This window comes from Neovison vison, chromosome X (genome assembly GCF_020171115.1).
Source record: "Neovison vison isolate M4711 chromosome X, ASM_NN_V1, whole genome shotgun sequence".
NCBI lineage: Eukaryota > Metazoa > Chordata > Mammalia > Carnivora > Mustelidae > Neogale > Neogale vison.
This window is the reverse complement of record NC_058105.1, coordinates 39,799,028-39,815,758: the sequence shown is the minus strand read 5'-3', so window position 1 is coordinate 39,815,758 and position 16,731 is coordinate 39,799,028. Positions and strand designations below refer to the sequence as shown.

Here is a 16,731-nt window from a genome sequence, read left to right as displayed (position 1 = left end):
CCTTCCTAGTTTTCTTTGGCACTGCCCAAGCTCCAGACCTGAGGACCCAGAGAGCAGCAAGCCCCAGGCCTCTCCCGCAAGTAGCAGGAGTCCCTACTGGGCCTACAGTTGCCTTAGTGGAACTGCTTTGTTCTCTGATGGCCTTCGTGACAGCTTCTCCACCCCTCCAGCTACACTCTTAGTTCCCCAGACCCCATCCCGGCCTCTGCCACCTTGCCTGTCTTCTTCAGTGCTAATCAGGGTAGGCACTCAATAAATCCACAGTGGGGGCTCGATCAACAGTGGGCCCTTAGTCAGTAAATGATGGTTTGAATGACTGAAGTGCTTGGTCACTCCGTCCAAGGCCAAATGAAGGGCTGCCATCATTCATTTCTCTGTGCACCTGGTCAGGCAGAGTATGTTGCCTTCAGACAGAGCAGGGCTTTCTCTTAGTCTTCCTTCCTTTCTCCTCCTCCTCTCCCTTCTTCTTCTTCTTTTTATAGCAATGGACTCTGAACTGGAGGGAAGGGAGTTAGGGAGAAGCGAGGGGCTCAAAGCCCACGAGGGGGGTCTCAAGAAAGGGAAATTCTGCCCCTCCACCTCAGACTTCCCGATATTGACTGAATTCTGGCTGAGATCTGGGGGACTTCCAGGGCCCAGCTCTCCTGAGCCCTGAAATGATGGTCTTGAGCCTGTCTGAGGATTCCTGAGTCTGAGCTTTGAATATGACCATGTCTGCTGGTAATTTCCATACCACTTTTCTTTTTACTTTATTTCCCCGTTTCTTCCTCTTTTTCTCTAACCAGAAAGCAGTGTCCCCAACTACCCTCAGCCTGTGAGCCATTTACCCACTGGCAGCCCACTGGGATGGGCTCAGGCAAAGACAAGGGAAGAGAAGAAGAGGAACTCTTGGTTTAGTCACAAACTTGGAGGCAAGGGAATATTAGATTGGTTGGCCTGTTCTGTGTTGTAGGTAGTCAGATGAACTTTAATTAGAGAACTATGTCAGAGAATCCAGTGGGCCTGACTTTGCTAGGGATCAGCTGCACCAAGCCAGGTAGTGTAATTTTCTGAATAAGCCAGAAGGAAAGCTAAGAGTTATTGTTCCGGCCAGCCTGGGGACTTCACGGAGAATGGACTGGGAATTGGCCTTCTTTTAAAAGGCTCCTCTAGCCTGTAGTAAACCTTTCTGCCTGGGGTCCCACACAGTCCCCGAACAAACATGCAGATACAAAAGGAAGAGGGGCTTCTAAGACCTGTCCTGGGGTCCCTCCAGAAGCGCCAGGTTGTCTTTTTAGCAGTGTAGGATCGGGTGATAGAAGAAGTTGCCCTCCCTGTCCCCCTCCCCCCGCCCCCACCAAATGCCCCAAATCACATTAAGCAGAAGCTTGAGGCCTCAGTAACCTGGCTTGGTTACATAAGGCACCATGCTCGATAATGAGTCAGGGCCCTCAGGCTGGCCTAGGCCCAGCCTAGTCTGGAAGTGAGGCTAAGCAAGGTGAGGGAGGGCAGGAGGGGGGCTGGTGGGTAAGCCAGGAAGGAGCCCCTGGAACCACTTCCCTTCTTCTCACTCCCTTCTTCCTCAGGGATAGCAGGCGTAGCCAACCGATGGCCTAGACCGCTCTGACGGGAATCCCGGCCAGACCCCTAGGCTGTGAGCAGCTGCCCTCCCGTCTTGCCTGAAGAGAAGACAAGAGGAAGTGGGTCGAATACCCAAGGCTATTTTGTGAGTAAATTCTTCCTTCGAGGAAGGATGGGAAGGTCCCTGTGGGGCTCTGTCCATAGGCAGGGCCCTGATTTCAGGCTGGGCCTATTTGAGGAAAGTGGCTCTCAGGAGAGAAAGGCTGACAGTGTGCCTGGGGCATCACTGACCAAACCTCCTTCCAGCTCTTGTTTCTCCTCAGGCTAGTGTCTGTGCCACGGGAAGCTTCCCATTTGGTCTCCTGTGCTGGCTGGGATCTCACCGCACTTATACTGTCTCCAAATGGGCAACAGCCACTTTGGGTCAGGGATCACCTGCTAGAAGGTACAAGTGAATTTGCCTCGCTCACTGATAAGATTCCCTCCTGCCTTGATTAGCATTTGGGAAAGCTTTCTACTCTCCCAGACCCCTGTCTTATTCCCAGTCCAGTTCCTTCACCCAGCTGAATGTCAGCACAGTAGACAGTGGCCGCCCTGAGCCCCTGCCACGACTCCTCATGAAGCCTGCTTTGAGGCTGGGATCTAGTCTTCTGGACCTCATGTGGCTTCCATTAGCCCACAGGGCTCTACGGAAGGCCTGCCCTGCCAAAGCTGCGGTCTTACAGCAAAGCCCTCACCCTTGTCCCACTATTGCAGCCATTGGAACAGCACAGTATGTCCTGGGTCATTATTGCTGTCTTCATCTAAAAGGGAAATTTCATCTTTTTGACCCCTGTGGTCTTGGAATGCCTTCCCTTGGGTGCACAGAGCACACAGAGTGCTCCACAAAATGGGCCCAAGCTTAAGTCCCGCTCAGCACATTGGCTTCTCCAGGGCTCGAGAGGTGATTGCATGACACCAACCAATTTATTATGTAAACCCAGCCAGCCATGGCAGATTATGGCTTTGTAGTTATCTTGAGGGATGCCTTACATAAGAGGAGAAAGTTCAGGTAGGAGCAGCATTGCAATGAGCAAACACAGCGCAACGGCCACCACCAGGTGCAGACAGACAGGGTTGGCCTCGCTCCCCTCCAGCGGCCCACAGGGTGGGGGCAAGTGCTGTGCTGGGCTCCATCACTCAGAGGACAGGAGACCCTGGCAGCCTTGGCCAGACGCATCTGTCTCCATTTATCCAGACTCCCTGGCCTTCAGGACCTGTCCTGGAAAGGAGCCAACGCTCTACCTGGAATTGACAGCTTGTTAGTTTATCTGGAAGTGCAAACACGAGCAGGAGTATTAACCTTCTCTTAAGGCAGGGAGGGAAAATAAGGTCACCCTGGAAAGAATTCTTTTCTGAGGTGTGGGCTCCCATGGGTCCATTCCTGGCAAATTGGAGCAGTGGGTGAAATTCATGCTCTGTTCTTACCATTTTTTAAAAAAATATATCTTATTTATTTATCAGAGAGAGAGAGAGCGCGCACAAGCCAAGGGGACTGGGCAGAGAGAGAGGGAGAAGCAGACTCCCTACCAAGCAGGGAGCCAGTGGCAGGGCTCGATCCCAGGACCCTGAGATCATGACCTGAGCTGAAGGCAGATGCTTAATGACTGAGCCCCTCAGGCGCACCCCCCCCACCATTTTTCGTTAAGAACACAAACGCTCCAGCTATACCTCTCCAGTCCCCATGATGCAGTAGGCCTTCCATGGCCACCAGCCTTGTCTCTCTACCTCTCCTCCAAACTTGGGTTTCCCATGTGTCACTCCCACAGAATCCTATTCCGAGTGAGTGGCCTATTTGGCAGGAGGTCAGATAAATAAATCCACACAAAGTAGTCAATGACAAATAATGATGTCACATGTGGCTGAAAGGTATGGTAGCCCCTGGCCACTCATGAAAGGAGCACCCTAAAACCTTTGCCAGACTCTGCTTCATGAGCATCCCAAAAGCCCATCATCTCCCCTATAAAACTTCGATTTCCATCACTTCATTAAACTTTTTAGCTTTCTTTTCATTGAATCACCAGCCCTAGCAGCTGACCCAGGGAGAGGATATTCTGCCCAGAGATCCAGGGGCTCAAAAAGATGCCTGTACGCTAGCGTGCGCGGCAGCATCTTCCATCATGGCCAGCTGGTGGAGGGTGACCCTTGTGTCAGTGGACTGATGAGTGGCTCGACAAAACGTGTTGATCCACACAACAGAATACTATCCAGTCATTAAGAAAGAACGAAGTACTGTCGCATGCCACAGCACGAGTGAACCTTGAAAACCTAATGCTCAGTCAAAGAGGCCAGACCCAAAAGGACACGTAGTGTACGGTTCCACTTACATAAAATCCCTAGAGCTGGCAAATTCAGAGAGATAGGAAGTAGAAGAGAGGTGACCAGGGGCTGAGGGGGAGGGGAGGACGAGGAGTGTTTAACAGGTGCAGAGTTTCTGTTGGGGCAATGACAGACGGTGGTGATGGTTGTACAGGCTGGCAAAGATCCCCGATACTGCTGAATTGGCTACTTCAAAGTGGTTAGAACGGCAAATTTTATGTTATATATATTTTATAGCTAATGTGTACATATTACTTATATACTTCATATATATACATAAAACATATTCATCATATATATATATATGATGTATGTATATCATATACATACACCGGCGAAAGCCTCTTTGCACATGGAATTCACATCCAAGCCTCAAGAGAAAGACAACTTCTTATATGTTGAGATTCTCATGAAACATCCACCTCATGACTGTTAAGTTTGCAGATGCATTTGTGTTGTTAGGAGGGAATGTGCCTTAATCCAAGAGTGTCTATTCTTTGTCAGACCACTAGGTACTACAAATAGTTATTTTAAATTACTTTGGGTGAGGGAAGGACTTTCGAAGCTTGATACCAAAAGCGAAAAAAATCACAAAGGCAAAGAATGACAGGCTTGGGCACACAGAAACCCAAAACCTCACTACAGAAAAAAAAAAAAAATCCAAAACAAAAAACCCTTCCATCCTCAAAATCAACTAGCAAATTAGTTGACAAAGCATTGCAATCTCGAATTCGGGGTTTCTCACGGTGTGGTCTGCATACCACTGGAGCCATGGAAGAGGGGTTTTAGATGGTACACAGATGTCAAAGTGGATCTTGGAGTGTGAATTCAGACACCACAGCAGGCAGGTAAGAGAGTTGTTTTGCACTTCAAATCACGCCATGTAAGTGGCTACGCCCTCAGAGGTCAAATTCAGGAACATACACATATAAAACCATTAGTTCGGGGGCGCCTGGGTGGCTCAGTGAGTTAAAGCCTCTGCCTTCGGCTCAGGTCATGATCCCAGGGTCCTGGGATCGAGCCCGCATGAGGCTCTCTGCTCTGGAGGGAGCCTGCTTCCTCCCCTCTCTCTCTCTGCTTGCTTCTCTGCCTACTTGTGATTTCTCTCTCTCTGTCAAATAAATAAAATCTTAAAAAAAAAACAACCCAAAAACATTAGTTTGAAGATTCACTTAACAGAAGCCCAAATAATTTGTATGTGAATTTTTCTTGGAAACCTGATCTCTGAATCTCTATCTTTCCCCTTGCTGCTATGTACCAACTCAATAGGGAAAGTTAAAGGAATTAGCACAGGCAAAGCAATTTGACTTTGTTATTATTTTTTTATAAAAGAGATTTTATTTATTTACTGGACAGAGAGAGAGAGCGAGCGAGAGAGGGAACACAAGCCAGGGGGAGTGGGAGAGGGAGAAGCAGGGTTGGCACTGAGCAGGGAGCTCGAAGCGGGGCTGGATCCTAGGACCCTGGGATCATGACCTGAGCTGAAGGCAGACACTTAACGACTAAGCCACCCAGTTGCCCTATTTTCTTTCTTTCTTTCTTTTTTTTCAAGATTTTATTTATTATTTAAGAGAGAGATACAGAGAGCACAAGCAGGGGGAGAGACAGCGAGAAGCTGATTCTCCGCTGAGCTGGGAGCCCAATGTGGGGCTTGATGCCAGAACCTGGAGATCATGACCTGAGCCAAAGACAGACACTTAACCATCTGAGCCAACCAGGTGACGACCCTGCTACTGTTATTTTCTGAGCACCTAAGTATGGGAACCCGTTGTTGCCAGCCAAAAACTTAAAGGTGGACAACGAGGGCTTTTAGAGCTGGAAGCAAATTCCGATTCCGAGTGTCTCAGGCCACACTGGGCAGGTGGGCTTGGGGGACACAGGCAGAACAGAGCTGACTAAGATGCTTTGGATAAAATCTAAGAAATAAATTTGAGGTTACAACATCAGTGACAATAATAGACTATGGCAAAGGCTCTTGTTCCAGCTCGCTACACCTTACTGATCAGAGAATTAAGGTCCCTCAAATGTCAACTTTGCAAGTTTTTTTCATAGGCTACTTTTATTTTATTTTAATTTTTTTAAAGATTTACTTATTTACGGGAGGGGAGAGCACGGGGACAGGGAGGGGTGGAGGGAGACAGAGAGAGAATCTCAATCTCTCTGAGATTGAGAGAATCTCAGGCTCTATATGCCCAGCTCGGACCCCGACATGGAGCTCCATCTCAGGACCCTGAGATCAGTTGGACTCTTAACCAACTGCGCTGCTTGGGTGCCCCATATTTTATTTAATTTTTAAATAATTTTTTAAAGTAGGCTCCGGGCCCAAAGTGGGCCTTAAACTCACGACCCTGAGATCAAGAGTCGCATGTTCTACCAGCTGAGCCAGCCAGGAGCTACATTTAAATTGGAAATGTTAGCTGTTTGCCCAGTATATTCTATCTGCCTCCTAAGTTTTCCAGTTTTAGAAGCATATTCAAATGATAAGGCAGAGTCCCTGAATAGAAGGGTGACCAATCATCCCAGTTTCCCTGGGACTGTCCTGGTTTGAACATTGGAAGTCTTGTTTCCCCAGACTGGAGGGTTGGTCACCCTACCTAGTAAGGACATTTTAACCACTTGATTAGTTTTCTGGGCTAATATTTACCTCAGCTTAACAACTCTTTCTTCACAGACAATTCTTTAGTGTCTGATTGATCTTAGGCGGAGTTTTGGCTTTGCTCTTTGTTGGGAGGTATCAGGCAAGTTTCTAAATTTTCCCAAGCCTCAGTTTCCTTCATTATAAAATAAAGAAGGGTGACAACAGTACCCCTTCCTTTGGGTTGGTATCAGTGAGATTATGCAGACAGGAGGCTTAGTACATATTTTAAACACTCAGTAAATGTTAACTATTAATCTATAATTGTTGTTAGTTACCTAATACAAGATCAAAGGGATGATATTTATTTATTTATTTTAAAGATTTTATTTATGTATTTGAGAGAGAGAGAGAAAGAGTGAGAGCGAGCATGTGCTCATGTGCTTGCACACGAGTGGGGGAGGAGCAGAAGGAGAGGGAGAAGCAGGCTCCCCGCTGAGCAGGGAACCCTGAGGACATGGGGCTATATCCCAGGACCCTGAGATCATGACCTGAGCCCTAAGGGATGGTATTTAAAACACATCTTCCCCTGGGGCACCTGGGTGGCTCAGTCAGTTATGCATCTGCCATCAGTTCAGGTCATGATCTCAGGGTCCTGGGATCCAGCCCCGTTTGGGCTCCCTGCTCAGTGGGGAGTCTGCTTCTCTCTCTGCCCCTCCTCCCTGTTTGTGCGCTCTCTCTCTCAATCTCAAATAAATACAATCTTTTAAAAAAAACAAAACACATCTTCCTCTCACCTGATATTTTAGAGGCATCCTTATATATGAACAAGTTGCATGTCCATAGGGACTTCTACAAGGCTAGGAATAAATGTATGTGGTTCAAACAACAGAGATCACACTTAAATATTAATAAGGATTTTCCAAGACTAGTTTAAAGTTGTAAAATCTTTACAGAGGACCACACCAATAATTAATCAGTCATCTGGTTAAAAAAAAAAACAAAACAAAACAAAACAACAGTTACTGAGTACCGGCTGTCTAACAAGTAGCTGAGGGAGAACCAAGTGAGTGTAAAACACAGTCCTGCCCTCAGATTGCTTACACTCTTGTGTTCCAAGGATTCCAAGAACTAAGCCAGGAGCCAGGGGCAGGTCAAAGTAGACAAACCAGATAGAAATGAAGAATGTGCCCCGCCCTGCCCTTCCTCCCTGGAATACAGGAGCCCTGGCAGCAGGTGAGTGGGCTGCAGGAGGAGAGGTGGGTGAGTCGCTTTTCTAGAAGAGACAGCCTTCAAAGTCGACAAATTAAAGGAAAAGTATACCCAGGCAGGAATTTGAAATATCAAATCATTAAATGGAACCGAAGTAAAAGGGATGGCTGAGTTTTGAAGACAGATGCCCAGGGAATAAATGAAGTAAGAAAGAGGAAATTTTCACTTTGGAGAAGGCTGTCCAGCTCAGAGACCAGAGAAGTCCCATGACCAGCAATAATGGTCTCCTACTTTGCTAAGGAGGATGTCATTCCGGGCAAAACCTAAACCACATTCAGAATGTCTAATCTCTAAGGTCCCAGAAAGGTCAAGGAAACTGAGACAATGCTTCATCCTTCTAGAACTCTACGGCTGTTACCACAGGACTCGGTCATTCCCCTGCCTCACGGAAGCCTGAGGGCTTACTGGTTTGCTGCTCAACTGTTTGGGACACCGAATTGCTCTGATTGCTAGAGGCACAGGACTCAGGTACACCTTTTCAACCATTCGCCCTCCTCCCTTGACCAATGCCCTCAGCGCCCCCACCCCCAACCCATAGTATTTCCAGGCTTTGCCAAGAAACAAGTGTCAACAGGCAGGTGTCCATGGGAGTAGGTGTCGAAGGAGGTTTTTCCATTCAAGAAACCCAGACAACCAGAAAGCATCTCTAGGTGTGGCACAAACCAACACTGATCTTAGGCTCTTAGCCTCAGACCTCACTCACCTAGGTCCTGTCCTCCTAGGTCCTGAACCTAGAAACCAGAGCCGAGGAAGTGTCCCCTCTTACACTTTAGCAAGGCCATTTAGGGCAGTTTCTCTCCCCCCAAAAAGAGTACAAATGCTGTAGACGCTCTTTCCTGGTGTTTCTGCCACTCCTCACCACGACTCTCCTGTGGTGTGGAGCAGGATTATTAGGAGCCTGTTAGGGCTTTAGCGGGGCAGGGGCTGCGGGTTGTCTGTGGTGTGAATACACTTGTAGTAATCTTTCACAAGAAACGAAGATTCCCTAGAAACCTGTTCCGTATGCGGCCTGGTTTCTTTGAGACAATTGCTGCTTCGTGTGAAACAATAAATGAGAAAGGGCTTTGATGGCCTGTAAAATGCCTAAGAAATACAACTTGTTATGATAGCGCCAAAGAAATCCGGCAGCCCTGCTTGTGGGGCTGCGGAGGCAAACCTGGTCTTAGTACCAAGTGAGGGCAGTTCCTGCCAACGGGATCACTTTGAAAATTTCCCATGTGGGCTTCACAAAGCCACCCAATGATTCAATAGTCTGTGGGTGCTGAAAATTTCCTATTACCTTGGCTCAACACACCACCTCCCCCCTCCAGACCTGGAATCTCAGAACTAGGAGTCTGTTTGTTTGTTTGTTTTTAAAGATTTTATCTATTCATTTGACAGACAGAGATCACAAGTAGGCAGAGAGGCAGGCAGAGAGAGAGAGAGAGAGAGAGAGAGAGAGAGAGAGAGAAAGGGAAGCAGGCTCCCTGCTGAGCAGAGAGCCTGTGGGGCTGGATCCCAGGACCCTGAGATCATGGCCAGAGCCCAAGGCAGAGGCTTTAACCCACTAAGCCACCCAGGCGCCCCTCAGAACTAGGAGTCTTAAGAGACCAGAAAGATCAGGGAACTTGCTCAGGTTCACACGTGGAGGTAGAACCACAACTTGTACCACAACCCTGGTCTCCCACAGCGGGGTTCTCCTCTTACATAACCTTTGTTGTTGAGAGAGAATAAGATCCACCCCTATACATGCGTGCGTACACACACACACACACACACACAAGCACAGACGCGCACGCGCGCACCCAGTGTCCTGTCCGGATGGCTCTAAGACCCCAAACCCAGGGCTGGGTTTCCTGCCTCCCCTGCCTCAAAACTGCCTCAGTTGTCTCTCTGCTACCAAGACTGGCTCTTACCAGAATGTCTTGGACTGGAGGACAGCGGCCACCTTGGGTCTTCCCATTGTTTTTCCCCCTCCCTCCCTTCCTTGTCCTTCAGCAGGATATCTAGAAAGTCTGACCTGCACTCCAGTACAGGCCTGCGGAGACGGGGGTTCATCTACCCACCCATCCCAGGATGCTCTCTCAGGGGCTGCTTTTAGCCGCCACTGGAAATTGAAGGCCGTGATCCACGGAGTCTCAAAAAATACCATCCAGAGTCTCAAAAAATTCTCACACATGTCTAATTTTTCTTATTCTTCACCCTCCCCCCCCATGCCAGCAGCCGCTTAATTTGTCCTGACATTTTGCTTGCCCTCGCTGTCAGTCAGGGCCACTCCGTAATTTAAAAGCTCTTGCAATTGCAACCCGAGTTTGCATATTTAGAAATGGGCTTCTGAGAAAGGTGGAACTCGGATCCCAGGAGCATCCCGTGGCAGAATCTCCAAAACGGAAGCAGAAACGTGCACATTTCAGGACAGGGTGCCGCTGGCTACCCCCAAACGGAGCTAGGGCTCTGCCCACCTCCTGGACTCCAGCATTTCCCTAGGCAAGTCTCAAATTCCCTTCAAAATAAGGCTTCCACCTGCCGGGCCTCCCCTCTGCCCTGCTGGCCTCAGAGGAGCATAAGGGTCCGAGTCAGGTCTCGGCCACCGGGAGCCCCGCCTCCCCAGTGCTCCCTCCACCCCACCGCGTGAACAACTCGGTCACCCCTTCCATCAGAGGGGAGGGTCCGGTAAAGGCCGGCGCCAGCCTGGACCGCGTGCCCACCCGTCTGCCCAGGCACCCACCTGTGGAAGAAGAGCAGGATGGAGAGCATGGTCTGGTCGATGTTGCGGTTGCAGATGCCCTCGTTGATCAGGTAGCAGGGGTCCCGCAGCACGGGCTCTAGCGAATCCTGCCGCATTATGCTGTTGAGCTTGTCGGTGTTGAGGTTCTCGAAGATTAGCTTCTCCTGCAGCTGCCGAAAGTTGCTCACGGTAGGGCTGCCCGGATTGTTGTTTTCTCCGCTGCTGTCGCGCTGGAGCCCGCTCCGGTGGGCCAGGTCCAGGCAGCAGTTGCAGCAGTCGAGACCGACAGGTGAACGGCAGTCGGTCTTGGGCTGGGCCATCTTCCCAGGCTCGGGGGCCGCTTGGCCCTCGAGGTCAGGGTCGGCTGGCAGGTGCGCGCCCGCCGGGCTAGCTTGAGGGGACTCCAGGGTGTCTGGAAAACACAAGCTGCGGGAGGAGTTGGAAATTAGCGCCTAAAGCCAGCCACCCTCGGCTCGGCCCCCTCCTGGCTGTGCTGCCCTGGGTGCGAATAGAAACAGCTGGACAAACAGCTCTGAGCGGATCCTTCGGGCTCACTTCCTCCTCTTCCTCCTCCCCCTCCTCTAGAGGCTGGGGCTGCCCGCCCCCCCCCCCAGGTGCCACACGCGGCTCTAGCGCAGTCCTAAGTTTCCCAAGTGTGAGTGGAGCTCGGCGGACCTGTGGCAGCAGGAAGGGCGGGCAGCAGGGCAGGGGGAGAGCCAGGGCGCGCCCTCGTTCCCTCCCTCCTTTGCTCCCTCCCTCCCCGGCTCGCTGGCTCTCCCGCTCTCGGGCTCCCCTGGGTTGTGCCGGCTGTGCGGTGGCAGGAGCGGAGAGCGAGTGAGCGAGGGAGCCAGTGAGCGAGCTGCACGCCCAGGAGTCAGCACGGGGCTGTGACAGCATGTAAATTACCCCAGGGGGGCCGGCGGTGAGCACTCCTCGCCGCTTCCCTGGCGGCCGCCTGGGTCCTGCCCCCCAGCTCCCGCCCCCTCCCCCCCTCCGCCTCCCGCACCCTCGTGCCCTCGCACCCACACGGCCGCTCGCACCCTGGCCCGCGCTCCCAGGAACCCGGCCCGGTTCTCCCCCACTCCGCGCGCCTGGCGCTGCCGCCGCTCGGGCTCTCTGGCCGCTCAAGGCGCATCCACCATCAGAAATCTACTCGCGGTCAGCCGCGGACGCCGCGCCAACCCGGTCTCGAGCTACGCGGGAGCGCAGATGTTCGGCGTCCCGCCGAGGACGGGTCCCCCTGCAGGAGAGACGCCGCCCGCGCGAGCCCGTCTCGTCGCTGCCTTAACCCTCCGCCCCGCCACCAGCCTATGTGGGGGGTCTGCAGAGAGAGAGAGAGAGAACGGCTGCCCCCGCGGGGAGTCTGAGAGCGCCCGGCACGCTCTCGCGGTGCCCAGGGGAATGCCTTAAACGAAACTCACGGAAGCACGCTCAAACTCGCCTCGGTTTCTGGCCCCTTCTTCTCCTGATCTTCCCCTCTTTCCCCCACGCGCGCTCTCCTCTCTTCCCTGAACCCCATCTGAGGCCATCAGTGCCCGGGCTTCAGGGAATGCCAGCTTCCCGGGTGGCTTCCCGCTGCCTTGCCCCTTCTCCCTTCCTGGGCTCGCGTCTCCGTTTGCCCTTCCGTCTCTCGGCACTTCTTCCCCACTCTTTCCCCTTTCTTTCATTTTCTTTCTTCCCCGTATTTCTTTCTTTACCCGTTTCCGCTCCTCTTCCTTTTCTTTCTTGCCCCCCTTCCTTATTTCTTTTTTTTTTTTTTTTTTTGCTCCTCGGCATTTCCTCAGTTCTCCCCTCTTCTCCCCCATTCCCCATCTTCCCCCATTCCCCGTCTTCCCCATTACCGTCTTCTTCCCCATTCCCTGGCTTCTCCCCCATTCCCCGTCTTCTTCCCCATTCCCTGGCTTCTCCCCCATTCCGTCTTCTTCCCCATTCCCCGGCTTCTCCCCCATTCCTGTCTTCTTCCCCATTCCCCGTCTTCTTCCCCATCCCCCTTCCCCATTATCCGTCTTCTCCGTCTTTTTCTTTCTGTCCCCTTCATTTCGCCCATTCGATTTTCCCCCGCGTGTCCCTCGCCTCAGCAACCCACGCTTTCTCCTCGGGTCTGCCCCTTTCTCCTCACTTAACTTATCTTCCCCTACTTTTCCAAGCTTGCTGCCCGGCCTTTTCTGATCCCCGTCTGCCACCTTAGTTGGTCTCTGTCCTCACCCTTTCGAGAGCTGTGGTGAGGAAATGCTCATAGGCACGGGGGTGGCGTGAAACTGCGAGCCGAGGAGTTCTTGGCTCCGAGGAGAGGGTGCTTCTGGGGCTGAGGAAAGGTGAAAGGTCAAATCCGTGGAGAGCGAGGCAGGCTGATTCCTTGGGTCACATACCCCTTGGGCTTTTTGAGATGTGGGGAAGGGCTGGGTGGGCAGGACAGGCTTTCAGGGTGGCTCAGGGCTTGGGGAATTGTTCTACTCTGAAATGTGGAGGATTCAATAATTATTGGCTCCTGAAAAAAAATTCCAGATATTCATGATGTTCAGTCTGCACATAAAACTCAGATGGATTTCAGTTTCAGTCAGCGCTCCCCACCCCCCGCCGACTCGCTTTTTTCCCCCCCACCATAAGCTTGTGGCCCTTGCAATAGGGTAGCGTATACTGCCATCTTGTGTTTCAGACCTGGAACATTCCCTGCCTTGGTCACAGAGTTCAAACTCCCGGGAGACCACAGAGGTGCCGCCTAGTGGAATCCTCACTGCATTGGTTCCGAGAGCGGGAGGAAAACGGAGGCAGATTTTACGTAAAAAGGGGCCCCCATGACCGACCTGAACACCCGGACACCAGTCAGGGTTAGGGCCCCCCTCTTTCTGGTGGAGCTTCATTTGCCCGAGTCCCTGCAGTTTGGGCTTTCCCTACATTTGAAATTCCCTCTGGGTGCCACAAGGAGCAACCCTGTGACTAGGAGCAAAGGGCAGCCAAAGAACTCCCCGTTCCCAGGGCCCAGTGGATCTTGTATAGGGGCCCCACAACTTGCGGAAATGGTGGGAGGGAGGGATGGAGGGAGGGCAGTGCTTTCTCTGCCTTAGGGGCCAGAAAACCAGAAACAAGCTGTATCCCTAGCTCCCAACAAGATCCCAGGATCAGAGATGAAAGTGGCTTTTGGAGGTCACTGACCAGACCCGCAGAACTGAGAGCATGGTCCTTATGCTCTCACAGCCTGCTGAGAATTCAGTTTGGTCTCCCAAAAGCCAGTCCTTTATGAAAATGATTATGAAACCAAAGCAATCCTTTAGATGCGTTAATTTCCCCCCCCTTTTCTTCTTCTTCCCTGTTTTTTTTTTTTAATGTTCTTGGGTAAAAGCCAGAGGAGGTAGTAGAATATGAAATTTCACAGGCATTGTGCAGACTTATAGCCTACTGAATTGTTTTTTAATTACAGTGTTTATGATTTTCCCTCTTGTTTATAATTATTTTATGTTAAACATTATAACAAAATATATTAGCTCCATAAATGTTTGCTTAAGTTGTGTTTTGAGAACTGCTGGGGCCTTTTGCTTCTCTGCTTGCCTGAGTCCTCTTATCTTTGTTCATAACCTTGGGACGAGGTCCTGGTGGAAGTATTTCCTTCTTGGCATTTGGCACCATTAAACTGAAGATTTTGTCCCCTTGACATTTCCCTTGTTGTAGTCCTTGCTCTCTAGCAGTGTTGTTAATAATTCAGTGCAGCTTTGCATACTATATCCAGGCTGATCAAGAGCAAATATAACTTAGATATAGAAAAATCTGGATAGTTCAGAGAGAGGGTCAGAAAGCTACCATGTGTTTGCATGCAAGTCCAGCTTGTAGTGACACATAGTATACCTCCAGAGGAAGGCTGACTGGGCAGCCTCTCCCCATTGTCTCCTGTCTGTGACACCTCCCTTTGCTCACAGACACTGTTCGGTGGAGATATTCAGAGCAGCAAAATGCTCTTGCATGAACCCAGCAACCAGAGGTGGGGGGGGGCACTTCTACAGGGAGCTGGTGGTGGATTTCTGGGTGGAGCAGAAAGGGAAGACAAGGGACATCTCTTCCTCAGATGGGGTCATCTAAGGGTCACTTGCTCTGCACTTGACCCATGTCAGGTATAGTGTTAGTGGAGATTCCAAGGTAAATAAGACATAGCCCAGGCCCTCAACGAACTCATGGCCTTGCTGGCAAAACAGACACATCAACAGACGAAACAGTACAAATGGGCCATAATGATGGACGCCTGGTGTGTGGTGGAAACAAGTGCCATGGGAGCCTGGAGATGGTGTCAGTTCTGGAAGGAGGGAGGGACAATCCAGGTAGAGAGAGCAGAGAGCGGGGGTATGGGGGCGGGGGCATCAGAGGTGTGCTGGGAGGCGGTTCAGAGTCATTACAAAGCAAGCTGGTGTCCTAGGAGAACAAGATGAGAGATGGAATAGTGAGAAGCAAGGCTGGAAAAAGAGGAGGGACCAGGTGTTCGAGGGGCTTGTGGGAAACGTGTGGGGGATCCTCTCACTTCACCAGTTTGTCCATGCATTTCGCAACTCTTAAAAAAAAGGATAGGGGGCACCTGGGCAGCTCAGTCCGTTAAGGGTTAAGTGTCTGATTCTTGGTTTCAGTTCAGTTCATAATCTTAGGGTCATGAGAAGGAGCGCCTCCTGCTCTCCTGAGGTGGGTTCCATGCTCAGCAGAGTCCGCTGGAGATTCTTTCCCTCTCCTTACCCGCTCTGCTCCTCCTCTCCCTCTGTGGCTTCTCCTCCTCTGCTCCTCCCTTGCTTGCCTTCTCTCTCTCTCTCTCAGATAAATAAAATCTTTTTTATTTTTTTTAAAGATTTTATTTATTTATTTGACAGAGAGAAATCACAAATAGATGGACAGGCAGGCAGAGAGAGAGAGAGGGAGCAGGCTCCCTGCTGAGCAGAGAGTCTGATGCGGGGCTCGATCCCAGGACCCTGAGATCATGACCTGAGCCGAAGGCAGCGGCTTAACCCACTGAGCCACCCAGGCGTCCCAATAAAATTTTTTTAAAAAAGGATACATATCATTTATTGAGCCCCTGCTATGTGCCAGGCACTTTATTTTTTTTATTTTTTAAAGCTTTTTCTATTTTTTTTAAAGATTGTTTATCAGAGAGAGAGATCGTGCACAAGTAGGGGGAGCGGCAGGCGGAGGGAGAAGCACGCTCACTGCTGAGCAAGGAGTCTGCCCCACGTGGGGCTCCTTCTCATGATCCCAAGATCATAATCTGAGCCGAAGGCAGAAGCTCAATGCACTGAATCACCCAGGCGTCCCAGGATAGACATTTTACCTATAATATCTCATTTAAGCCTCAAGACAACCCTGTGAAGCAGGTACTAAATTCCGGTGATTAAATGGGCTTGGGGAAGTTAAAAAAACATTCAGGTCACATACGTCATAAGCTAGGCATTTGAATTTGAACCCTCCACAGCTTTCTGACTTGGAAGCTTGTGCCTTTAATAATTAGGTGACTTTGTGGGGCGCCGGGGTGGCTCAGTGGGTTAAGCCTCTGCCTTTGACTCAGGTCACAGGTCACGATCCCAGTGTCCTGGGATTGAGCCCCACATCGGGCTCCCTACTCAGCGGGGAGTCTGCTTCCCCCTCTCTCTCTGCCTGCTGCTCTGCTTACTTGTGATCTCTCTCTGTGTGTCAAATAAATAAATAAAATCTTTATTAAAAAATTTTAAAAAATAATTAGGTGACTTTGTAATGATGGGTTTATCAAACATTTAGAAAATATAACAGTTGTTTTTAAGAAGATTGGACCAAAAAAACCGAATTAGATACTACCATCATTCTCATGTAAGAGACAGGGAAACTGAGCACAGAGAGATTATCCAGCATATCTAGGCATTTGCAGTCTAGCTAGGTTCAAGTGAAGGCACACAAACTGATTTTCAGGCAATCCTGGTTCCCTACCCTCAAAATTATTTTGTTCACCTTTCTTTGCTGGAGAAAGCAGATTATCCTTCCTGAAACTGTTGACAATTGTTCATTATAGATTTGTAGATTGTTGTAGCCAGCATGGGTTTAAAAACCTGAATCAGGGGTTCTTAAATGTATTTGTGCCAAGAAACCTTTTGATAGTACAGTGAAGCCTGTGGACCTCTTCTTAGAACAGTGTCTTTAGATATGTAAAATAGAATGTGTAGGATTACAAAGGAAATCAATTACATCGTTATGCCATTATCCACGGCGCCTGGGTGGCACAGTCGGTGAAGCATCTGCCAAAGGCTCAGGTCATGATCCCAGA

At 50.3% G+C, this 16,731-nt stretch overlaps 2 protein-coding genes across 4 annotated transcripts in view; one reads left to right on the top strand and one right to left on the bottom strand.

Annotated features, from left to right (window-relative positions):
• TSC22D3 (TSC22 domain family member 3) overlaps nucleotides 1-12,742 on the bottom strand; it is a 63,114-nt gene extending 50,372 nt beyond the window's left edge. The window contains exons 1-2 of one of the 3 annotated variants that reach the window (XM_044234871.1): nucleotides 12,678-12,742; nucleotides 10,473-10,898 (exon numbers count right to left, since the gene is read on the bottom strand). In XM_044234871.1, coding sequence (XP_044090806.1) covers nucleotides 10,473-10,898; nucleotides 12,678-12,709 — 458 coding nt within the window. In that variant the 5' untranslated portion in view covers nucleotides 12,710-12,742. The other 2 variants (XM_044234873.1, XM_044234870.1) reach the window with 2 other exon arrangements.
• NCBP2L (nuclear cap binding protein subunit 2 like) overlaps nucleotides 1,640-16,731 on the top strand; it is a 31,593-nt gene continuing 16,501 nt past the window's right edge. The window contains exons 1-2 of the mRNA XM_044234874.1: nucleotides 1,640-1,705; nucleotides 8,107-8,233. The gene's annotated coding sequence lies outside the window, so the exon portion shown is untranslated. The remainder of the gene's footprint in view (nucleotides 1,706-8,106; nucleotides 8,234-16,731) is intronic.